Here is a 26,043-nt window from a genome sequence, read left to right as displayed (position 1 = left end):
TGAAAAAAATCAATATAGAGACACGTTTTGGATTATTGAAGTTATTTTTATTTATATTAGACTCTCGAGTGTAAAAGGATGCCATTGAAAAGGAGCATTGATAACCGTACAAACTCAATTCAGGGGTTAAGATCAGTTGGCAAGGAGGAATAGGGGGAGGGGCTTAATGAAATCTCATACTGCACCATATATACACAAAACATTATGGAAAGATGTCAGAAACCCAATGCTGTACATAGTTCTTATTGCTTGTTACGGCAGAGCTACTGCAGCACAAGTAGCAAGATTCATATTGCTATGTACCTGCTGTTGTAAGGGATTTGTAGTTCTTAAGACTCAAGTGGCAGTTGTTGCTCTTCTTTTTTTTTTTACTAATAAAGTCTTCGCAGCTCTCCGCAATTTTTTTTTCTTTTCACTTTTCTCTTTTTTTTTTTTGAAGATCGAAGGTTTATGGATACTGAGATATACACAGTGAGATATACAGAGTATCATCAGGTAATACAAGGAAAATACAGCATTGCCACCTATAAAAAGTAATAACAATTAAAAAAAATATTTACCAAGTGAAATAACTGCATTACCATCCAAAATTGTGCTGCTACGTGCCATTTATTCCTTTTTTTTTTACACAATATTCATATAAAAACATGAAAAGAAATTTGTGGTACAGATACATTAAAGAATATAAAACTACAATATATTAGCATCAATGCCATTCTGACTTGCCTCACCACTGTTCACAGTTTACACTGAAGTTTGGACAAACGTGGGGAAATGATTTAGACCAAGTGAATTTTCGATTTGTTTTGAAGGACCAGAGCTAATGCAGCTGGTTCCTTCAGCGGTTCCTTCAGAACAGCTCGCTTTGAAATCCTTTTAATAGAGATGCTCACTGGTATTGATCGGATGCACTTAGAAATCACATCTATCATTTGCTTTCATTTAGATTAGTTTATTTTTTATTAAAGTGTCCATTTATATGAAAACTAAACATTTGTTTTCTATACATTTTCTATCAAAATAAAATCAACGTGAATACAGGTTCCTCGAATGGGAGGGATGCGATTGATTTCCCCCGTAACCAGTCAGCATGCTGGGAGAGTACTGCACTTCCCCAAAGGCATTCGTCAGAAGAGAGGTCGAAGGTCCAGAAGTTAGAAAGAAAGAGATAAATAGGCTTTGGTTATTCACAGATGTTAAGATGAAGTACATAAAAAAATATAGAGAAGCACATTTTGATGCAATATCTAGTCCAGGAGTGGACAAACGTTTTGACTCGTGGGCCACAAAGGATTTTTAATTTCACAAAAGAGCCAGACCAGGAGCAGATATGTGGAGTGTTTTGGTGATCCACCTCATAAGAGAAAGGTATAACTAAGAGTCTGCACAAAAACATGCCTTAATTTTGGTTGAAAATTAATGTAAGTATTTTAAAAAAACAAAAATGGAATGTTTTTATTCCTGTGGCTCTTGTTTTCGTTTTTGTGCCAATTGCACCAATTGGTTGATGTCTATCAGGGAAAAATGCAAACGTAGAGAAATGCTGCGTTTATGTGGGGAAGGAATGATCTGCAAAATGACTCAGACTCAGAAAACACATGTGAATGTGAGAAAAACAACAAATCTTCCAACAGCACATGAATGCAGATTAACCTTCTGCCCGTAACAAAGGTCGATGCATTTGTGGTGCAGTTATGAATTACAGGGAGAAAATAAAACATTTTTAAAAGGATGATCAATATAATCAATTCCAGTTTGGGGGGCCAGATTAAATAGTTTAACGGGCTGCATTTGGCCGCTGGGTCATAGTTTGCCCACCTCGGAAATAGTCCATGTTTCACATCCAGGTGTTCTGAAGTGCATGATTTAGAACAAAAAGGTAACACATTTCAGTAAATAAGAGCTACCCCCTACTTTGTAATTAACAAGTTATACATCTCAAGTAAATTAATTTTTTTCTACTACAAGTGACAAAAACTGTTTTAGAATGTTAATTTCATAATTAAATAAACAATAACACAAAGATAGATTTCAGTTTTATAAAATGTGATTTTTTTTTTACTCATCTATCTTAACATTTGAAGGATCTGAAAAAATAAGATGACTCCAAACATAAGAGTACTGCACAGGGTTTGCAGAAACTATTCAGTTCAGAATTTCAGCTTCATGACACTTGAGGGATTTTCATGTGCACCTTGTGTGGGAGATTTTCACATTGAAGGCTGGCAGGTGCAGTATGCAAGTGAGCCAGTTTAACACCTGTTTTGTTCCAGTAGCTGTTTAACAGCAGCACCGAGGGAACACTGTGTCTTTTCTACATACCAAATTTTGAAAAGTGAAAGTTATGAGTTATGAGTTTAATAATTACCAATCCAGCCTCCATTGGCTTTGAATCTTATCAGATTCTAATAGGAATTTGTGATTTAAAGACCCACTCCAATGAAAATTATGTTTTTGGTTGTCTAACATGTCCTTGTGGCACTTTTCTCATGATGGAGGACATACAATACATAAACAAAAGTAAAATTAAAATTGCATTTCTGAATATTTATCCAAATCCTTGTGAATCCGGAGTAGACGAAAAAAATGCTGTGGGGAAAAAGCTTGTCACAGTGACATAAGTGCTACAATCAGCGGCCACAAGCTCTCTCCTCCACTCCATTCTGATCCACTTGCAGACAAATGGATCCATGTACGGTACGTCTTTGTTTTCCTCATCTGAGCTGGCATCTGACTCAAAACTGTGCGGCTGGATAGCTCATGTTGCTTGCCATTTTTGTCAAACCAGTAATGTTAGGTTGGGGTTGTGAGGGGCTGTAAGCTAGCAGGAGAGTGTAAACAAAGGGATGAGGGGAAGTGAGGGCAGGCTTACTCTTCAGCAACAGTCCCGCTCAAAACTCAGAGGCGAATTTCTGATGTACTCCTGTCACTCTGCAGAGACTAAGTCCTAGAAAATGACTTGATTTGTTGTTTTTTTGCTAAAAACTGTATAATCATAATTAAAAGACCACTGGGAATGCTTTTAAAATAGGTCAAAAGATGACTGGAGTGGGACTTTAAAATGCTTGAAGTGAATGCATCATAGTATAGGACTCTTGGTATATCTTGACAAATCATGAAACAAAAAAAGAATGATTGTTTAAATCTTTAAACAGGGATTACTGCAATAAACTTTCAGAGAAACAAAGATTTTCTGCATTATTGCAAAGGCACTGTAATAAATTTGTACACTGTGCGGTAAACGCTCCACCTCCAGATTAAAGCAAATTTTAAGCGCTGTCGAAGCGGGCCTGAATCTTGAGAGAAATGACAGGTTGTGATGATGCACAAGTACAGAGGAACTCACAGAGGGGGGTGGGGACTGCCTGTCAGTCAAGGGTAGGCTCTCATAGCCAGGGTTGCCATTGGAGGAAACGTTTGGAGTCCTGCACAGAGACAGAAAGAGACAAGGACAGAAAAGAGAGGAACACAAGGAGCAGATGATAGAGAGAAGAGAGGAGAGAAAAAGGGGTGAGACACATTCAGAGGAGAAACAAAAGGGTTGGGGGCCGCAGGGGGACGAGACCCAGGATGGGTAAAAGGAAAGGGGGAGAAAGAGATTAGAAATAAAGTGCGGATAAACACAGCACTGATCAGAGCTAGAAGGTTTTACCGGCACTCAAGCGAGGCACTGTGAGCACCGGCAGCAGACACACAGTCCACTCCTGACTGATGCACAACAGAAATCTGTGGCAATAATCTGCCGTTGCATGCATCTGACTGGCCAGTCGCATTTCAGCTTCAATGCTGTTTCCCTAATGAAGAGGTTAATCTGCACGGTTAAACCCAGAAGGCTTTTAGAGCGACTCAATCCAGAGTGGACTGTTGTTTATAGAGCTCACTGTCTAAACCCGGTCAGTCTGCTGGTAGATATGCTGGATTAGATTAGACTAACTATGCTTTCTCATTCTGTGGGGGGGGGGGGACTGAAAAGAAGGGGTGGGGGGGGCAGTAAGTTGAAGGAACTATGAAGAGAGGGGCATCAGGTGAGAGATCAGATGTGAAGCAGTAGGGTGTTGGAGAGGGGGGTGGGGATTACCTATTGTCAACCTGAGCCTCACATCGCTGGAGTTTTTACGAGCGCGGCCCTTATGAATGCCCCCCCCCCCCGGCACAGCAGTTGCGAACTGCCGTTTAGGAGAACAGGACGCCATTCGAGAGCAGATCTGTGAAATGAGCGAGCGGCCTACATCGTCTGTCCTGAAACGCCCGACAGACGGATGGACAGACACACAGACAGACAGACAGACAGACCTCTGGAGTTGTGTCTGTTTCTCTGCCTACACTGTCGCCCCACATTGACCTGTCTGTGTGTCTGTCTGCAATGCATGTGCTTAACCTGGCAGCTCTGTGGACTTGCCATCCTCCCCCGTGTGCTTAAATGGACAAGAGTTTGCAAAGCTGGAGCTACCTAATGTTCCCTTGCTGCTGACTAGAGTGGGTGTGCTTCATCATCAGCAAAGCTGAGAGGGAATGTGATTTCTATCTGGATGGCTTCACCAAATGGGTTGTGTGTCTGGACAGAGCTCAGTCAGTCTGTGTTGTGTACTCTGGTGTCCTGCTACCTCCTGGGCCCGGTTCAGAAGGAGGGTGGTGGTGGTGGTGGTGGGGAGGGATGACTGTGTGAAGTGGTCTGTAAATCCAGTTGCAGAAACAGAAACACCTCAGTGAAACTTCCTGCTCTGTCGTTGATCTTGGATGCTCTGTCTGTCTGTCTGTCTGTCTGTGTGTCTGAGTGTCTTTGTTACTCACGGGAGGGGCGGCGCACTAGAAAAGGGCGGTGTCCACCCGGCCCCTGGGTAATTATAGAAGGGAGCCGTGGCCCCTCGTTGAGACCCGGAGGACGCCTGTCTACGTGCCTGATGGGAGGTGAAGGGGTCCTCACTCTCGCTGTCCGAGTCGTCGTACTCCTCCGATTCACTGTGGCCACCCATGAAAGAGAGGAGAAGGCACATGTGACTGCAGAGCAATGACCAGGTCCTCTGACTCCGCCTCTGTTTCTTCAAACTTACATACCATGATAAATACTTAAAAAAGAAAACATTAATTAAATGGCATAATTATAAAATCATCAACACAAAGTTAATTGAGCACATTTTTATCCATGAAAAAAGATTTAAAAAATCTTTTCTAAAGTTAGATGTTTTTTTAAAAAAAATTACATCTATTCTTTTTAAAACACATTTAAAAAATTCATCAATGCTCTACATTTTTTATGTAGACAAAAATACTGGAATGATGGAGGGCTCTCTGGCAGCCTTTTTTAACATGTTTGCCTTCATGATGTGTCACATTAAAATACTTTTTTTATTTTTTCTCTGTTTACTTGCATTGGTCAGTTCAAATGTCCTTGTGTTTGTTCTTGCTTACTACTGTCAATAAAGAGCATAAAAAAAATAAAGTTCTAAGTAGGAAAAAAACTTTTGCTTTCCATCCCTGTGAATTTGTCCTTGATTTAGTGAAGTTCATACAGACTTTTAAAAAGATCAACAATGCAGCCAAATAAGAGCAAAGTAAAAACTCTGACTATCCAGCAACATTTTTACACACATGTACTCAACTTGTGATTAATCAGTTATATTATAAATATGAATATTCAACAGGAACTTGAGGAATTTAATGTTTATTAAATGTAGAGGCTAAATAATGTATAATTAAATGTATGTAATAAAATCAATATAGGTATATATTTAAATAATAATCTGTTGCTCAGACATGTACTTTCAGGGATTACAAAGATGGAAATTATCAATTTGGATTAAATGCTATATTAATTTGGGACAAAAATAATTTTTTTAATGTAAAAAATGTTTTCCTTCAACAAATATGAGGGAAGCATTATAAATTCTTTGTCTCACATAAAATATCATCCACAAATGAGGCAGACCTCTTTAGTGGATGATATTTTAGGTTTAATTTTGTCATTTTTTTCGCCAATCCTAACATCTTAGCGGTATTTTTTAATCAATTGTTTTATGGTTTATTTTTGTCTTTTCTTCTGTTTTTTGCCTTACCATTGGGATTACAAGGCTCAGTGGAGGTTCAGTGGTTCAATTCCCAGATCCTCCACTTATTTGACTTTTGTAAATTGTTTAATATTCTGTGTAACAGAGTATTGTAGATCTTTATTATTTGTCTGTATTAAAATAAATACTAAATATTTCTTACTGTCTGTTTGATTTAAAAAATGGAACTGATCAGAGCAAGGATCCGGCTGCCGTTAACCTCATCTGTGACATTTTTACACCTCTTCCTATTTGACTACAGCTGGGACGTGCTCCTACGCAACCAAGAACATGTAGAAGAAGTCGCAGCTGAATGAATATGTGTGATAAGAATAACAGGGGCAGCCGCTCATCTTTAAAAAAACTGTTGTTACATAGAAAGTTAAATATACGTTTGAGACAAGAAATATGAAGAGAATCTACAAACTGCCACCAAATCAGACTGGTTTTCAATAAAAAAAAAAGAAGCAACTAAAAGTTCAGGTTAAATAAATTAACCTGAAAGCTCCAAAACGTCAGCTTCCAGTGGAAACACTCCAGGTTGAATGTTGAAAAGCAGCAAAATTTCTTTTCCTGTGAACAGCAAAAATGCTCACAAGTCCTTTTTTTCTGAGCGCACTTTAAATCTCAAGTCCCAAAATTTTGAGTAATATGACCCCTTTTGCTGTTATAAATTGACATTGTTGTTCTTCCAAATCACACATTAACATTAAACGAGCTTTTCTGCACGTTCTCAAATGAAACAACAGCAAGAATAAACTAAAGAGACTTTTTTGGTTAGATATGTGATGATATGTGTTCCAGTCATTGGTAAGAAATCCAAGTCTTTGGCTTCAAGTTCAATTCTTTAATAGAGGTGAAAATAAAAATGCACAGAAGATGATTGCTGAATTCTCAAGTCTCTCCCTGGAAGACTTGAGTGCGACTAATGTCCGAGTCCTCCTCTGAAATAAACGGAAAGACATAAAAAATGATGTGTGAGCAGCTGCTCTCACCTGGGGAAGCTCCTCCAGGCCCCAGGCAGAGAGCAGAGGATGGCAGTGAAAGCCAAAGCTGATAGGAAGGAGTAAAGGGAGAGGTAAAGCAGTCCTTCCATCCCGTCATAGCACAGCCCTTTCAAAGAGTCTATGTAGTCCTGCAGGAAAGACAACACAAATAAAAACAGCTGTAAAGCACGACGGCATCAGGTCAATCATCAGCCGCTGCTCGTCTCATTACCTTGTTGAGGCCCCGGCAGTTGAGGAGCGCCACCAGCTGATGGAAGTTGCCTTCTGTGGAGTTGAGTATCTGTTGAACCTCCCTGAGGGATTTCTGCACGTGACACAAAAATCAGAAAATGTGAAGGCAGAGGGAGAAAAGGGGCAAGTAAGATGTTAAAGCATAATCCTTGATACCTCTGCTTTTGGAAACTGTGGGAGAGCATTTCTTTCCAGACTAGAGAGGTGTGTGTGAATGTTGGAGAGGGCCCTTTGGGACTGAGTCAGCAGCTTCAAATTCAGGAAAACCACAAAATTTGCAATTATTAATCAGAGGATGCAGATGTTTTCTGGGGATGACAGCATGTGAGGAGAGCTGTCTGCATTGCCGTTTGACCGAGGACACGGTACCTGCTGAAATGGACTGCTCATGCGCCTGCTGCAGGTCAGATAATAATCCATCACATCTGAAACATCAGCAAAGCAGCAGCACACAGAGGATCAGTTTGAGATTTTACAAACACAGAAAACGAATGGTTCTTCTAGAAAGTGCCGACAGAGCATCTCTGCCGTACCTGAGCTGGTCCCTGTGTTGAATTGGGTGGAGTTCAGGATGAAAGTGTTTGGATCGGAGCAGAAGTCGCTAAGGGCCTGCCAAAAAGAGAAGGCAAGGCAGGATGAAGGAAGAGGACAAAAAACTAAAAAAAAAAAAAAAAAAAAAACACTGGAAAAATATCTGAAGGTTTTTCCACAGAGCTCTGAGAACAGGTCACTAATCCTCTCCATTCTAGAGGTCTGTTTTTGGACCAGAAGGCATGATTCACTGACAAATGCAATTATCCCACCAGAAGAGGGAGCCAGCGCTCTGCAGAAGGAGCCTGATGATGACAGGGTGGAATAGGCAGGCTCACAACTGGCCCATTGTTTCCCTGTCATGGAGCAGGGACAGAGCTGCTCTGTGTGGATTCTAAGGGTTTGGGACATCTCCCGGCGATCCCACATGACAAAAACAAGGCATACAAGGCCCTCCATCAGGGAGAAGAACCAGACTTCATAACTATAGACCCCCTGTTTGGAGGCATAAGCACTCTCTTTGTGCTTGATAATAGAGTGTTGCCAAAAAACTACAGTATGCTGATGGATTCCTGTGTAAAATTGTCTTTAATGTCTTTGCAGGGCTCAAAGGACTGCTCACAAATATTGCAGGGGTAGATGCACGCCAGCCCCGGGGCTGCACAGCCGACACCGAGTTGATTGACATAGGTCGCTCTCACTACTCCAACAGTGATCCTTGACATCTTCCTTCTGAAGTCCTTGAAGATCAACACTCTCAAAAGCACACAAGCGCACTTTGTTCACAAGCGCACGCACGCATAATGAATCTTTAATCTGTGCCCCATTTTCCTCTGATTTTTCCCGTTTCTTTTTGTCGTCTGCCATGTGCCAGTGTTACCCAGGAGGCAGGTCTTTTCACAGTTCAGTGAAACGGGCACAGAAATCGCACACAAACACGCACACAGGCAGTTCTTTGGCCCACCATCAAGGCTTGGCCTTCTGTAGCCCTCTTCTTCAAGCCTTTCCTGTCAAACCCACAAACCTCCATTCTTTTTCTTTTTTTTAATACTCATCCAATCATATTCCCAAGTCTACTCACCACGACGGTAGCTGTCTCCAAGCCCAATGACCCCCAACTCAGGAAGAGAGCCAGCCATGCCAGCACAGTCATCCTGTATACATTGAGGGGGGAGGCAATAGAACGTTCTGACCATGAGTTCAGTGTTGCGATGTTTGAGCCTCCAGATACATGTGTGTTTACTCACAGGATGAGGAGCCAGCGGGCCTGCTTGGCGAGTCCCAGCAAGATGAACAGACACACTATGAGGTCAAGCAGCAGCAGCAGAACATAAGACAGCCACCTAAAGCATTCAAGAGAACAGAGAACACAATGTATTTTCTATTCTTTTTTTAAATCTTTAGCCAAAACAATAATAAATCTCACTTTTAGCTTATTTGTGGTTTTGTTTAAATCTAGCAAAGATTTTTAATATATCAAATAACTCATTCGATTTTCTGAATTAGTCCTTTTTTGTAAACTTATTTGGAAATAAATGTTTTCCCTGCATCATTGATGTGTAAGATCAAATGTCAATCTGAATTATTTGGAACTTCTTTCCCAGCATGCAATTCAAAGAGTCTTTGAGTTTACCAGACTTTTGTCTGAATCAGTTCAGCTTTGAGTCATTTTCAAATCAGTAACTGGTTTTCATCACCTCTGTCAGAACTTGTGGGTTTTGGTAAATTCCATTTTCTTTAATGTAGAGATCATAGGCAAGAGTGTGAGATGAGTCTGCTGTGTGTTTGAAGTTTGGTCTTTGAAACCTGCTTGAGTGACCACATCCAACAACTCAAAATCAAGTTGAGATTTCTTATTTTAATCATGGAAAAATAATCTTTCAGGTCAAAGAGTTATTCTGCATCTAAAAAATTTTGTTGTTGTAAATTGTGCAAAAGAATATAAAAAAATGAAGCTCAAACCAATTTAAAAAAAAACATCTACAGAGCAGATTTATCACATACATAAGACAGGCATGTCCAAAGTCCGGCTTGTCGTTGGGTTAAATGCGGCCAACATTCAAATTTCTATGGGCCTGCAGGCTCCTGTCATAACATCAATATTTGGCCCCCAGCACTGTCTAAAAACTAACTTTGTGTCTTGTTTTCATTCATTTTCATCTTCTTTTACCGTTTATTCCCTTTCGGGGTCACGGGGTTGCCGGAGCCTATCCCGGCCACTTGGGTGTAGGCAAGGGATGCCCTGGACTGGTCGCCAGTCTGTCGCAGGGTAGAATATCCTCAATCACACATCCATTCACTCTCACACTCACACCTATGGACAATTTAGAGTTGCTAATCAACCTATGAAGTCTTGTTTTCCTGTTTGCTTGATATAAATTTAGATGATTACAAGCATTTGTTGGTGACCAACATGTAACATTTCATATGTACACACATTTAACAGACTTTTTCTTTTATTTTTGGTCCACAAACATGAAATTCACAGTAATTTTGGTAAAAACTGTATTTAATGTGTTTAAACATTCTTTTGATCCATGTGAAGACATGAAAAGTATCCTGTTTTATTAATTAGTTCATTTGCATTTATTGTTATTATAAGGATTCAAAAAATGATTGCCAAATGTTGAGTCCCCTCACATTTTCCCATCACCTCTGTGTAGAACTTTAGACACTCCTGACTTCTCTATATATCTAGATAGATCTAGATCTAGACTAATATAACTAATATAAAGTATTAGTATTTTTGGAAGATGGGCTTTTATTTACCCTCCTCCTGTTAGACTTTAGGGATGTGGTTTTTTTATCAGAAGACATTCTTCGGCGGAAAGTACCGTCAGTAGAAACCCACATCTTTGACATTTACTCGTCAACCAACAATGACCATATAAAGAGGCTAAAAGTTTTCCTGCCATTGACCAAGTGAAAGGTTACTTGAAAGTTTAATGTATCTACATGCCACATTGGTGCCAAACAATCGTTCCTTTCAGTGGTTTTCAGACTGCACTGCTGCTGCTGCATCATTCAGAGGAGGAAGTCACCCTTCAACCTTAAGGCTGTACATCTCATAACCAGGACTTTCCCCTCACATAACCACAATTCTTCACAAAAGCCCCCTTCCTCCCTCCAACACCACTCAAATGACCTTATACTCTGTTTCATAGAACTGAGTTGAACTCACTCAAATTAACTAAACTTAATTGAGTTAATTCGAAATAACAGCGTTCAACTGATTTGACTCTCTTTGTAGATGTTTTTCATCTAGATGTGCAACCTCACCTGTAGTCCTCATTGACCATCAGAGTGTTGGCCGCCCAGCCAGGAGAAAAGGGGTTGGGCAACAAGCTGCTGGCCGGCACCACTGTGGGGGCCACTGAGGGTGGAACGGGTGTTAGAGGAATTATCGACGCCCCGCTGATCCTGCTGTCATTCCCCAGACCAGTGTCTACGCTGGACCAAGCCAAGGAGATGGAAGACAGGAGGTTGACCACGTTCTCAGATAACCTCCGGCAGTTCCGCGTCGACACCAGGAAAGGCTTACTGCCCGAAAACAGCTCCTCCATGGAGGTGAGAGGGCCAGAAACAGACAGCTGCAGTCCAGTGATGGTGTCTGAAATCTGGAAGGAAAAAAGTGAAAGAAGAGGTGCAAATGGAATTTATTAAGATGAAAACCATTAACAGGACAGGAGAGAGCTCATTCCATACACAGCTGGCCAGGGTAGTTGTAGTGGTTTGACTTTTCTATCATAATCTGTATCACAGTTAAGAAATAAAAATCAGTTTTAAAAGTTAGAACTCACAAATGGGACTAGCTGTTTTTTTGTAACAATAAAAAATGTAAATACACCTGCTGCATTTCTTCAATAAATTCTGAGATCTCAAATAATCTGCAGCACTGTGAGTCTATGAAAGAGGATATCCTAGGGACCCCCCCCCCCTCCCTGGAGAACAGGTGAGTGATCACTAAACAGGCTTTGTATCGACTGACTGCTACGCCTGCCTCTGTCAGAGGAACGGCATCCCCAAGGAACGAGCTTCAATGCGTCTGCTTTCATTCATCCGAAGTCTGCATCTTTAATGTTCAAAGATCAAGCAGCAATCAAACGTGCTTCAGGTAAAAGAGCAGAAGCAAAGAAAATCAGCCATCATCTTTGCCTTAAGTACACGTGTTTATTTATTTGAATTAGGACAGTGCATAGTAAACAATGTTTCAGCAGCTGCTCTGACATAAATATGCCAGAGTTACAGCACATGAGCTGAATTTCATCCGTTGTCCTAAGGCAGGATAAAAGGTTCAACAGTTACATTTACAACACAATACAACAGCACAATGTTAGTGGTAAAAATGTTTACAAAGGTTATTTACAATAAAATGCAAGTCTAAAAAAGTCCAAGAAAAACAACATTAACTAATGTCTGCAGGACTGGTTTGTTTTCAGCCATTGTTCAAGAGCTGTTTTGAAGGTTGGGTAGTTTTCTAATATGATGTGGCAGCAAATTCCATAACTGTGTGTCTCTGATTGACAGCACAGTTTGGCTGAATTAGACCTGCGCCTTTGAACCTTACAGTCCCCTCAAGTTAAAGCCTTGGTGCCTATTCCTATTGAATGGGAGGGGCCACCCCATTCAAAACTTTAAAAATGAGACAGGCATCCTTGTACATTTTGTAACTTTCAAAATCCATTAGGCCATACTTGGTTAGAATGTCACAGTAATGATAACGCAGAGGCTTTTTGTCTAAAACTTTCAGGATTCTCTTAAACAGAGACTTGGGGGGTTTCAGAGTGCTTTCGTTTGTCTGGGACACACTGTTGGCCATATATACGCAAATATGATCGTTTATGAATCACAGAGGAGATGTAAATCTGTTTTTCCTGCATGAAGGTTCGATTTCATCTAGTGTTTTTTAAGCTTCTTCTTCTTTAGCATTAGGTCCAGCAATGCTGTTTTTTATATTTTTTATTTTGGCTTCATTTCAGCTGCCATTTCAGGAAGAAAAACTGCAAATGGCTTAGTTGGGCTGTTTAAGAGAAAAAGATAAGATAGCTACAAATGAACTGAATCAGTCTCCCTGTAGAAAATGCAATATCAGTTTTTTTACAAAAAATAAACTTTTTGCAAGCTACTTCTGTAATTACCCCTTGTGCTATCCTAGGCACTTTAACATTGGGAGTTGGGTCATCTAGACCCACTAGACAGTGCGTTGAACTTTTTTCTTCAATGATTTGTAATCATCACTGGTGTCCATGGATTACATGAAATCCTCTCCACCTTTATCCACCTTTGTCATGGTAGGGAAAACACGTAAATGTAAGGGTGTGGTCATCTAAGACAGCACAAGGGTTAAAGTCCCACTCCAATCATCTTTTGATGTATTTTACAATCGTTTCTTATTGGTTTTTTGGTTACATAAATGCTGTTTTTGTCCTAAATTAACAAACCTGTGTTGTTTTCTAGGACTAAGTTTCTGCAAAGCGACAGTAGTTCAGTTGTGGACCGGAATGTTGGCGTAAAGTAAGCCTGCTCCCATTTCCCATTATTCCTTTGTTTATATTATCTCCCACTAGTTTACAACAATTGACATCGATTTGATAAAGAAATACACAGAAATGCTAATTTAAGCCAAATTTTTCTAATATGTGAGAAATATGCCACCAGATAATGTTATAAACATCTTTTTTTATCAGAGTGGGTCTCTAAGAAAATGAGAAAGGTGCAACATTTATCAGCTAAAATGTTCCTTTTATAATTTGTGAGATGTTTGACTTTTCCTCAAAGTGCCTTGAACTAAAAATCCAGTTTGAATTTGAAAGCAGGACTGCAGATGTTTGCTTGTGTGTCTCTGCTGTCACATTCATACCCTCAACACCACAGAGTGGGGGCTTGACATTTAGCAGTGCAACACATAAACCACAGCATGACCAGTGGGAAAATCAATCAAACAGAAGTTTGTGTCTGATTTTCTTCCGCTGTGGGTAGATCACGTGAATGCATGAAGGTATGCTTCCTCTCTGTCCTCCTTCTCCCCTCCACCCCCCCCCCCACACACACACACACACACACAGACGCAAACACACGAAGGCATCAAGCAGGGCAGATGCTCTGCATGACATTTTACATGCGAAGAGCAGCACTCACCAGCAGATCGATGGAAGCAAGTGTATAATTGGCTGTGAGAAGAGACGAGGTCAACTGATACATCCCATCATTAGCCTCGCTGTTGCCATAGAAACCGATGCCTATGGCAACACTGCAAAGAGGTGGAGGGGAAAAGCAGAAGTATGAGAACACTGTGCGACACCCAAGAGCAGAATAGAAAAAGAAATGTAGAAAAAGGCATCATTGTCACACTGAATGGACTGCATGCTTTTTTCAAATGAATGCGGCATGAGGAGATAGAGCTGGTTAGGAGGAGGCGATTTGCCATCTCTGGGCAAGCGCAGCAGCGGAGCAGAGCAACCAGACAACGGGGAAAACACTCTAAAGCCCTCAGCGGTTAAGCTTAAAGGAGAAAGACTGTACAGACATGAAACATGGCGAGATGTTTACGCCTTTTTCTGTTGTTCAAATATTCAGATTATGAAACAGGCCAGATGTTCATCCAATCCCCTCAGAACCAGGAGAAATGGTATGGTCCAATCTCCCAGAAAGTATGTGACCCAGATTAGAAAGCATGGGGGGAAAAGAAGAACGTCTGCCTGTGCATTTCAAACCGCCAAATGTGAATGTGCTTTTATGCCGCTCTTTTTAGAAATGACCTGCACAGAATGTTAACCTAAGGTCTTAAGAGGTCACATAATATCATTTTTTTGGTATTTTTCCTCTTGAAAATAACTATTTTCTTGATAAGCAGAGAGGAGAATGACTAAGATTACGGTACATTGCACCCCATTAGGGAGAGACACCAGCTACTTTATCATGAACTCTGTATGTGATGATATCATTATCCATCCATTTATTATCTATAACCGCTTCATATGATGTGAGTAACCGGGATCACTGGAGCTTATTCCGACTATCACAGGGTGAAGGCGGGCTACACCTTGAACAGGCCACCACTTCATCACAAGGTTAAATACACAGAAATAATCAACCAGACGTCTCACTCCCAAGGGGGAATTCAGAGAATGACATCATCATGGCAAATCAAAGAAGAAAAAAAAGGCTGCACTTTGTGTCAGTGATATGGCAATCCAGTGAATTTAGAACTGCAGTAAATGGACTGGAACATGTTAATAAGCTCAAAGAGCATTAAAGTGCACTTTAATTGTCTTACAGCTGCTGTAGATATAGATGTTAAACATCTGATGGGCAGATGTGCTTCCCACGACTGACTTCTACTTTTCCTACAACATTCTACAACATTTGAGCAGCATTTTTGTGTGATGCGCAGTGATGCCGTTAAAAAAAAACTTGTCAATTGGTTTCCACAGCAGTGCTAAAACGGTGCTATTGTTGGCTTGTGGTTAGGAAACATCATGAATTCATGATGACTGTGTGGGACAGTGAAAACCACATGATGACAGGCGACAGCTTGTGACTCAAAGCCTCTGTGTTATTTTTGGTTTTCTACTTTTACCTCTAATCGCAATGTGAGTTCCTTCAGGAGGAGTTTTTAAGCAGTTTGATATTTTACTTAAATTGGAAAAATTGTTCGCTTTTTCTGACCATGAATAGATAAAAATTAAAAAAAGGGGAAAGGTGAAAGTTACCCAACCAGTTACTCTAAAATGAGACAGTTTGGAAAAGAAATCAATCATGAATTTTGCTTTTCCTATTAGAAATATCTTAATAAAAGGTTATATTTTTACATTAAAAGTAGTTTATTGGTCAAAGCTGAGGCTGACGATTTTTTGAAGATTAAAAGTTATCATTTTTACCCCAAATCCCTAAAACAACCTTGTTTTGAATTGTCACATTTCTTCAGTAAAACAATCGGAATGTGATTAAATGTCAGGATATTTAAAAAAAGGCAGGTTCTGCTGCTTAGAAAGAGAAACAAAGTTGTTCCCTTTATTTAAAATATTTTTTCCTTTGTTTGTTCACGTAAAGATAATCAAGGTCAGCCCTGTGAACAAATCCAGAAAGAAGCTGGATTTGCCCCACAGCTGTTTCCTTTATCTTATATCAGGTAGTGGTCTAGTCCAGAGTCTGCTGAAAGAACCCGCTTATTTCCCTTTTGTATTTACGACAACATAAACGCAGCTCAATGAATGATTAATGCACAGTGTGTTTCTGGTAGGTGCTTGTTACAAACATTCAGTTCAGATAAATACTTCTGAACAATGCATAACAAGAGCAATGATGAAATAGTTTCACATGAAGCTGCAATGCTCTGTTCACAAATCTCTCTCCATCTGTATGTGTTTCTGTGCATAGAGAACACAATGGCTTTAAATCAAACCAGCTCACATGGACTATGAACTTTTGTTGTTGTCGTTTGCTTTTGTGTTTGTCAAGTTAGCCAGTCAGACGACATTTAGCCTCGTCATGAGGGGGCCCATCATCTAAATGTGACTGTGCTGGACAAAAATAACTACAGTGAATGTCCAAATAAGAGTTGGCACTTAAGTATGTATGATTAAGACTAAAAAAGATTGGATCTGGCTTATCTAAAAGTTGAGATAAACAATAATAGGAACATGTAGCGGGCTGCTTCTCATTTTGCCATAAATTCCTCCGTGGAGCCAAAGCTGAATCTCTAAGAACTAAGCCTTCAGCAAAGCTCGCCAAATGTTCAGGCCTAAACAAGAACAAACACACAAATCTTTACGCACACATGGCGTTTAACAAACATAAAAGACTCTTTCCAAAAGGAAAGGAATTCTTAGGCATGACAGGATACTTGAGAATAAGCTGCAAAATGTCCTAATGTCAAGTCTTTCTCTGACCAGAAAGAGCAAACTGAGGTGACCGCTCCAGTTTGCTGGTACAAAAGTGTTAGTGTTCAATTGGATCTGCTCTGCAGACTGAATTTACCAACCCTGAGCATCCATTTAAGCAGAGTCTGCTTCTATCTGACTCCAGACTGACTAACACAATTTAAACAAATGCTCTTCAACCACTGTTTCCCCAGTTCCTGTTAAAGTTTCCCTCTTGGACTTTTACTTCCACAGAGCTACAGGATGATTGTCCGTTCTCTGAAGTGTTGGTTAAATTAGATTTTCTTCCAATATATATGTATAAATTTAGACATGTTAGGGATTTGAACCATAAAGAAATTATTATGTTTCATAATTTAAAGGTTCGGAGTATTTTAAAGATAATAATCATCTACAAAATCCCTACAGTTTCTGAGAAAACTATGGGGATCGCTTTCAAAAATGACAGCAATACCTGTCATTTTTCAAATCCGTTTGTTGGTGGACTGCAGTTTAAGGAATCGGTTTGGCATTTAACCACTGTCTTTAGTATTTTGCAATAGTTAATTGGAAAACAACAACTTGCATCGTTTGCCGTTCTGTTCGATAAATACCAAAAAGAGCACAAATGCTTTACCTGCAAAGGGGAAAAATAATTATCTATTCCCTTGACATAGTCTTATGTATGAGGATGGAAGCCCAAAGAAACAAAAAGCAGGAACTCTGGTGCTTCAGAGGATAGAGAAATTTCTAGATGATTTTCCAATTAGCTTTTTCCCTCTCCTTATCAGTCAGCAAAAGCTCATTTGGCCCACCTACAGCGACAAAGCTATGGTTCGCTTAGGGATAGGTTTTGCATGCAACATACATTTTTAAACACCAAATGTTTTCATGTAAAATAAAATATTAATGGCTAAAAGCTTTTTTTAGAGCTCAAAACCAGTAAGTCTAGCTAGCATTCTGCCTGCAAACAGAGGTTAGCAGCTTTTCACTCGCATTTTCTCAATTTACAGAATAAAGATTTCAATATGTCTCCATGGATATTGGCAAAAGCTCTCCAGATATTTCATTAAAGGGTTAAAAAAAAAGGATTGAGTTAATCGTTAAATATAGCAAAAGTGAGGTCAAAAGTTAGCTCAACATAAACTTATTGTGTTCACTCATGATGAGAATTAACGGAATTGCAGCAAGAATTTTGAGGTTAAACCTCCTAAAATATAGGAAGTAAAAGTAACAAATGCAACAGCAAACTGTCATTTTAACATTTACCCTTTTTTCTCGTTTAAGATGAAATTTGAACCTCAGAGGGAAATCCAATTATTAGAAAAACAAATGATATGTTTTCCTGCTACTTCACTTGATCTGCTAATAAAATTAAGCTGCAAAAGTTTAAGAGGGAAAACAAATCTTGGTAACCATGCACCAAAACACAGACGTTCTGGATAATTAGTATAGTTAAAATGATTGAATTGGAAGTTACATGCAGGTGTTTTTCCCAGTCTAACTGAAGATTAAGAAAGTAAAAAAAGCTTTTTCTTGGTGGATCATAATATATCAAGCATGCAGGAACTGCAATCGGAATTTCTATTGTAAGTGTGAAAAAATTGATTAAATTAAAGTTCTGCTATTTAAAATGTAAAGAAAACTTCACATCATGTAAATCAATCCAAAATATCAATACGTGATTTGCATGTGTTTGCATCATAATTAAATTCATACTGAGATATTATAACAATTATACCTAGATGTACAGGAAAGGTCAGAAAATCCATAATAAAAGCTGATAACCAATATTTGAGTAAGAAATTCTATTTCATCTTTGCTTTGTACTGTAACTGTATAAAAAAACTAAACATTTTTAAGGAAATTCCATGATATCAAGGCTGCAGAAACTAAGAAACTAACTAAATAATTTAAAACAAACATTTATTTTTTCATTTCTTATATTTTACATGTACGATTTAAAATCAGAGCACTTTACTTTTTGTAATATTAATAAAAACCACATTGCAAAACAATTAAGGATAAAATTGAATGGAAAATCCCTTTAAAAGTATGACAATAATTGCTAAACTAAATGCTATTTTTCATGTGATCCCACACTTACTTGCAGCTTGAGAGTGTTTTAAATAAATTATTTTATTAAATATAAAAGTCAGCATCAGTCTGCAGCCAAGAAACATGACTGATGTCTTCCACTCACCAGCACAGTGTGACGGCGGCCACCGCCACCCACGTAACGCAGCAGATACCCCGCCCCTTCTTTCCGCTGTAACCGTGACCTGTGCTGCCATCTTCATCCTCCTCCTCTTCCTCTGATCCCTCACCCCGGTCACCACGGTGACAGCAGCAGTAGTGTATGAGAAAAGAAAGAACCACCAAGAGGGAGATGACAAGAGCGATGGCGGATAGACTGGACAAAACCAGCAGGGTCTGACAGAGAAAGAAGGGGAAAAAAGATATTTGTATTTAATCTTTGAAAGTTTGGGGACTAGATAGCAAAATACCAAGTAATCCTGTTACATTCTATGACATGACAGACAGTCCCTCCCCCAATTAACAGCAGGTAATTAGTAGTAAACAATAAGTACATGAACTATGTGCTTCGAAGTCACATCAATGCACCACAAGAATGCACCAACAGAGATGAAAAAAAGCAACATTTATGTAATTTATCTTGCAGGGTTTCTTCATCATCCTTTAATATTTCAAAGACTTTTTGAGTCTGAATCACGACGCATTTTAATGGCATAAAACCAGATCACTTTGATAAAGTCAACACTGCTAACGTGTAGCTCTGGCATTTCTCAACGGTATTATCCTTCGTCCATCTGCCTGTCTGTCACTCCACATTCCTCCACCTTCCCTCTACCTCAACTCCCGCTCTCAGAGGCCCCTCCCCATCGCTTCAATCAGCCCATCCCCATTTCCCCACGTTTTCGTGCTCCCTTTCTCTTCCACCGCTCTCCTGTCTCTTTCTTTCTATCCACACCGCTGAATCTCTATTAATAATCTGTGACCTACTTAAATACATTCGCTGCCACTCTCTCTACCTCTCACTCCATTTGCTTTTCCTCTTCCTCTCTTTGCCCTGCTTGCTGTGCAGCAATCTCCGTGCATTACTCATTGCCTCTCTCATTCCTTCTTTCGGTGCACTTTCAGTCTCTTTTGTCTTTCTGTTCTGCAGGATAATTTGTGCTCTCTCCTCCCCGCCCCACCTCATCTTTGTGCTGCAGAGAAGTCACAAGCGCTGTGAGACACGGCTTGCTGGAGCATTTGTATGAGAGCTTGTTGGGGTCGAGGGATGAATCATTGCTTTCTGCTGCTCTACTTTTCCCTAATTTCCTCAAAATAAGTCCACTTTGCACCACTAAGACATTCAGACTCAAAAGCAAGGTTGTGACTTGACAAATGAAGAAGCATGTCTGCACTGATCATAAGTTTAATAAACAAGCTTGGTGCAATGTCAGAGAACTCTGAATGAATTGTGATGCTGCAAGGTTTTGGAGCCTTTTAATGAGGGATGGGACACGAATGATCAGATGTGGACGAGCTGTGGCTTTGACGATGGACAGTCTTACCTGCTGATATTCCCAGCTCTCGGGAACAAAGATGTTGTCCCTCATCTGCATGCTCAGGTCCAGCCGGGGCACAGCGTGACACACTCTTACCCATAGCGAAGGGGCGTAGCTGGGTACAGTGTTCACAGCAGCCATTTTCCACTGCCCGGGACCCCCTTCTTCACCCTGCAGAGAGGAAGTCAGAACAAGAGGGGGTGAAGGTCTTCCTGACCACGTGGCTGAGCTGAAAAGAGAGTGGGGTCACAGCGAATGGTGTAGTTGGCCGTTCCGCCGTATTGACCAGTTGACGGGCTGAGCCAAGTTGTTCGGGAGATCTATTGTGTGCGTCAGTGAACGAATCTGTGTCACTGTGGAAACTCCAAAACCAAAGCATCTGGTACCACAGGCTGGCTCAGTGAAAGTTCCATGTCGCAAAGCATGGCATAACGGAAATGTTCAATAAATCCAGGTTATCCGTATATTTTCTGATAGTATTTTCTGGTATTGGTTTCATAGCTTTCTAGAAACATTGTGGTTTTGTTATAAAAAGTCCAGCATGTCTCTGAAATCTTTATAAAAGAAAGCAAAGGCACATCTGCTTTTACTTCTGTAGACAGAGTCCTGGAGAGAGTGCATGCAGACGTTTCTGCAAAAAACATCCCGATTTCGCTGGTACTCTCTAAACTTTGATAAGTGGGAGAAACTCTGATAGATTAAGCACATTTGGCCAAAAGAAGAGCAGAAGCAGGGACAGAGGGGGGGTTGGAAGCCCCCCATTCCATGATTACACACCAACCAGAGCCTTACTGTTTTACAGAGAAGCATTTTAAGACAGCTTAAAAAAAGGGGGGGGAAACAGATAAGCACTCACAGCGTCACTGAGGTTACAGAGTTCAGTGCTGATTTCCAAACAGCAGCGCCGCATCAATAATTTCATACATGTTCTGAATTAAAGTTTTGTTAACGGTTTTACAGGAACAACTCTTCATTCAATAAATAACTTTAAATGCCTCTCTGTATTTTTCCAAAACCATTGATTCAGCACAAAGTAGGAGCCTCCAAGCACCACAGTGTGTTCATGATGAAGGTTTTGATTTTGCCAAACAGTTTGACCATTCATATGTGGGTCGGTTTGTGAACAAGTCAACAAGCTCACCCCACAGGCCAGACAGGGCAGCTCTAAGCCCATTACAAAAAGCCTGTTCACCTTAATGATTACCAACTGTCACGAATTGTCACAAACCAACTGTCACAAACCAACACTCCATTTCCAATATTAAATTTGCCCCTGGACGTGGTGGGACACACTTTGGGAGAGCGGCATCCACCCGCCACACTTTCCGCGTTGCAAAGAGGCACAAGGTCTGAATTTGTTTATGCACGCAAACATTCATTGGGAATCACTTTACTGAATGACTTCCATTTTAGAAGCTGTAAAGCAGCTCAGTAAAGGATATTCATCAGGTTGAGGGCGGGAGCTTTTAAATACGCTTAATAAATATTCGGAATTGATTAAACCGTTGAGATTAACGGCACACATAAATTGATGGGGAGAAGCAGGGGAACAGTTTAAACTTTAAGAGGAGCAGGATGTGTCATGAAAAACGAGACAGGCATTAGGGACTTAAATCCTAAATTTCAGGTTTACCAAAAAAGAAGATCGTTTCAAATGAGTTGTTTTTGGGAGTATGATAGGGGGTGAGGGTCCAGGAGCCGCAGTTACTCAGCAGCTGTCACAGATAGGAAACCTCAAGGTGACGTATCAATTGTTTCTATGTCGACTGTCATGCCTTCAACCAAATTGGGGGAAATATTTCTGGGGGAAAAACAAGGATACAAGGAGAGGTGGAATAATCCGCACCGTTGACCAAAAAACGAGGAAAAAAAAGACCCACACGAACAAATCTTACATGTTTTGTATGCAAGCAGCATTCAACATTCAGCCAGGACCAGAATCCCAGTATGAGACTCCATGATGTCTGGATGTAAAGAAAAGGGCCATTTTGTGAGGCGGTAGCTGTGAAGAAGGCTGAAGCTTCTTCTGTCAGCCAAATTTAGAATCCTTTATGAAAGACAAAAATCAAATCCACCTTTTCTTTTTTTATAACCATGAAACCCTCCTTTGGCTCAGACAGTATAAATGATGTAGTGCATTAGAAGCTGAAGTGTGTCGCGTCCTTTTTAATTCATCCCATAAAGCCGCAGCGATTACAGCCTGAACACTCGCTTGACAGCTTCCTAACAACGACCTCCTTAGAAACCACAATTTATGGGACAGCACTACATCCTTCTGACCAAATGCATCGTCCAGAGAGGAAAATTGCTTTCTTAAAAAGACAAAAGACAATTCTTGATCTACCATGTCATTGCTGTAAAAAAATAAAAAATAAAAACAATCTCCTCTTGCAATCATCTGTAAAGTAAATGCTCAGTTCCAGCCAAGTGAGTCCCACTGACAGAAGGTTAGAGCCCAGAGGCAAGTGTCAAGCATGACATGAAGTTGAGGAGGACAAAACGTTTCCACGCCAACTAGCTGAGCTAAAAAACCTTAAAAAAACAAAACTGCAACCATCTCCTATTTCGGAAAAAAAACACACAATCAGTGCATGGTATCAGACGGTTAATTCCGCTTAATTGCATATTCTAAAAATGTCAGTGGGCAAGGATTTGCATAATGTGACCTGCTTGAAAAGACTCACATATCCCCCTAAAAACACACGTGTTTAAAAAAAGGATCCAGTTAGTACATTAACAAAGTCTGGACCTACCGAATTAGATTTGTTCCTGCTCTTGCACTGTAAAATATGATCCTACTCTCTGACAATTCATGAATTGATAAAAACAAAGACATGCACATCTCTTACCTCTGATGTGTGGAAGTTATTCTCTCCCTCTGTGTTTCCTCCTCGCTGCCGTCCGTAAAGTATTTACCCACTCAGAGAGGTAAACCGACAACGGTCATCACTTGATGGTCTTGAAAAATCAACATCCTGAAAATATGGCTCAAAGGATGAGCCAAAATGGTGTCAAAATAGGAAGAAAAAGAAACCCAGTCAGTAACTTTGCTAGTGAGTGAAATATGAAATGGTCAATAATTGTGTCTGATGATGGTGGAGAGGTGCTTGTGTTGACGGATGGGAGACGAGCTCTCCACAAGCGCGAGTTGGCGAGAGAGTGAGGGAGGGATTAAGATTGAGGAGACACCCCTGAGGGACTCTTCATTGCTGCATTGTGGACCCCTAACGCCCGTTCCAATTCACAATACGCCGGAGACACGATGTTACCCCAGAGATGCTTAATCTGTTAACGCAGATCTGGACGGTTCGGACCCTAGTTTCTAGAGGCTCGTTTCTAATGACGACCCCCACAAACATCCACACGCGCGCCCATCAGTCCAGCCAATCTCTGTCCAGTTGGCCAGGCTGAAACCTGACCGGATTACTGAGGGAAAGAATAAAAATGCAAGAGTGGCCCCAAATTTATGTGCAACACCACCATGAGGAGATTTAAATTTAAAAATAATAACACTCACATGCTGGTATGCAAAACGTCTGTTTGTCTTTAGAAGGTGGCAAAGCACAGAAAAGACAGGGGGAAAAAAGAGATGAATTTAGGGAGGGAAGATGCAGAGAGAAAAAGCTACATGAAATACTAAAGGGGGGGGGGGGGGGGGTTCCCGGGGAGGGATGCTGAGAGAAAAAGGATGGAGGGCGGGAGGAGTGAAAAGAGCGGCGTGCAAAGGATTTGTAGCAAAAGCAGTTTCCAGTGGAAGCTGCAGGACGGCATCAACACTGATGTGGTGATAAGTGCCCGCTGATGGACATGCTTTCTGAGCAACTGGGCTGGGAAATGCAAATGAAAGACACAGTGAGGAACGAAGAAGGGGGGGGGGGGGGGGGGAGAAAAAACAAGAGTGTAGAGTGTTTGTCTTCTGTGGGAGAAAGGGGACAGAGGGAGGGGGCGGCGTTGGTTTTTCTGTGTCACTGAAAGAGAGTGGGGGAAGGGAAATAATGCCAGCGAGGGAGCAAACAGCAGAGCCCTGAATCATATAGTGCATCACTCTTGGTGTATGTGTGCATCTGCAAGAAGAAATGCAGATGAAGGCGGACGTGAACGTTCTGCAACCCAGAGAGCCTTTTAGAGCCGCGGCATCACCACTTCCCCCATGGAACACCACCACACTGACAGCATTTAAAGAAGCCACTTTCATATTTATTCTCCAAGGCCAGCAGTGAACATGACGTTTTTAAAAGCAAAGCGATCATTTCAGAGGGTCACAGCCCCATACAGCATTTATATAAAGCAAGGAAATCCAGAAATTACAAGAACTTTTATCACAGTCTCTGACAAAACCAAAAAACAAATTACCGTAGCTAATAGGGGTGTAACGATGAATCGACTTAATCAATTAATGGATTTATATTCCTAAGACTGATCTGTCTGAGGCAAGTTGTTAATCAAATCACCTATAAAATCATTTCAAAATGAAATAAATCAATCATATCCACATTGGAAAATACCATTTGGATTGAGGAATGGTAGGTTTACTTTACTTTAATGTAAAAACGACCAAGTGCATCACAACGGAAAACAGTAAAAACTGATTACAGTGGAAACACTTTGAATTTTGCAAAGACATACATTGTGCTAGAATGTTCAAATGATGTTCCCTTTGAACTTTTTTGATGTGAAAAAACAACAGTGGGCTGAACACTATGAAACTAAATCGTTCAAAATGAACCAAAATCGACTATGAATCGTATTATTAACCAAAAAGTATTATAGGAATTGAATTGTTAAATGAGTCGTTACACCTCTAGCTCTCAATTTTTGTAAAGACTCTCAGTGGCAAAGGTACTTTCAAGAGAGGAAAACATTGTAGGAAAAAGCTCTCTCTGTAAAATAAGCTTTTTGACTTAAGCCGTTTAAAAAAGAAATGACAAAATTTGTTTTTTTGTTTCATCTTCGAGCTTAGATAAGCCATCAACATAAACCCAAAGCTGGATATGTTATTAATATGGTTCCTCAAGTATGCCACACAATTTTTAAATATCTGGGTTTTTTTTAAAGGCAGGCAGCAAAGAGTCTAAAAATGATCAAATGTTATAAAAGCTACCCCTAATTTCACATCAAGTTTGCAAAAAAGTCACAAATTCAGGAAATATTATTGAAAATGTAACCTTAAAGACCCAGTCCGATGGAAAATAAGGTTTTTAACATGTTCTCTTGTCGTTTTGGGGAGCAGCACATCTGACTCAAGATCAAGATGAGGATCTTTAACACCATGGTAAAACCCACACTACTCTATGGTGCTCAGTCATGGAGGACTACTGCTAAGCTAATGAAGAAACTCCAGACCTTCATTAACACCTGTTCTCAGAAGAATCCTTAAGGTGCACTGACCCAACACCATCAGCAACCAAGAGTTATGGGAGAGGACGGAGCACCAACCAGTAGAGGAAGACGTCTTCAAAAGACTATGGCGATGGATTGGCCACACCCAAAGAAAACCTGCATCCAGCACTTCAAGGCAGGCCCTGACATGGATTCTCCAAGGAAAAAGACAAGGAGGGGGCGCCGAGATCTGGAAGCAGGGGCCAATAGCATGGGGAAAAAGTGGGGACAGACAGGAAGATCTCCCCCAAGACCGGTCTGCCTGGAGAGCTCTTGTTTGCGGCCTATGTCCCAACCAGGAATAACAGGCGAGAGAAGAAGATCAATGTGAGTCTTCGTCTTCCTCCTCCTCTGAGTTGGCTCAAAACTGTAAGACTGGATGGCTCAATAACTGCTCGCGCTTTTTGTTACAGCG

At 40.5% G+C, this 26,043-nt stretch overlaps 1 protein-coding gene across 4 annotated transcripts; it reads right to left on the bottom strand.

Annotated features, from left to right (window-relative positions):
- Positions 1-25: 25 nt before the first annotated feature.
- Positions 26-24,181, bottom strand: ttyh1 (tweety family member 1). Of its 4 annotated transcripts, none has more exons than XM_011485365.4 (16): positions 23,767-24,181; positions 23,099-23,224; positions 20,256-20,420; positions 18,878-19,107; positions 13,952-14,063; positions 11,093-11,430; positions 9,061-9,156; positions 8,895-8,967; positions 7,816-7,891; positions 7,652-7,707; positions 7,439-7,531; positions 7,263-7,355; positions 7,040-7,179; positions 4,792-4,959; positions 3,347-3,425; positions 26-1,104 (listed from the first exon to the last, which is right to left on the bottom strand). In XM_011485365.4, exons 3-16 carry the CDS (start codon positions 20,388-20,390, stop codon positions 1,027-1,029), a joined length of 1,767 nt encoding a protein of 588 aa, XP_011483667.1. In that variant the 5' UTR covers positions 20,391-20,420; positions 23,099-23,224; positions 23,767-24,181; the 3' UTR covers positions 26-1,026. The 4 variants fall into 4 exon arrangements, with proteins under 4 accessions (XP_011483667.1, XP_078788851.1, XP_011483666.1 ...); XM_078932725.1 differs by having other exon boundaries at positions 4,899-4,959; XM_011485364.4 differs by having other exon boundaries at positions 23,099-23,675; positions 23,767-23,845.
- Positions 24,182-26,043: the final 1,862 nt, after the last annotated feature.

The sequence above is a fragment of the Oryzias latipes genome, chromosome 16, assembly GCF_053564925.1.
Source record: "Oryzias latipes strain Hd-rR chromosome 16, Olatipes_Hd-rR_3.1".
NCBI classification, from domain to species: Eukaryota; Metazoa; Chordata; class Actinopteri; order Beloniformes; family Adrianichthyidae; genus Oryzias; species Oryzias latipes.
Note: the sequence above shows the minus strand (reverse complement) of the source record. Positions and strands in the feature narration are given on the sequence as shown.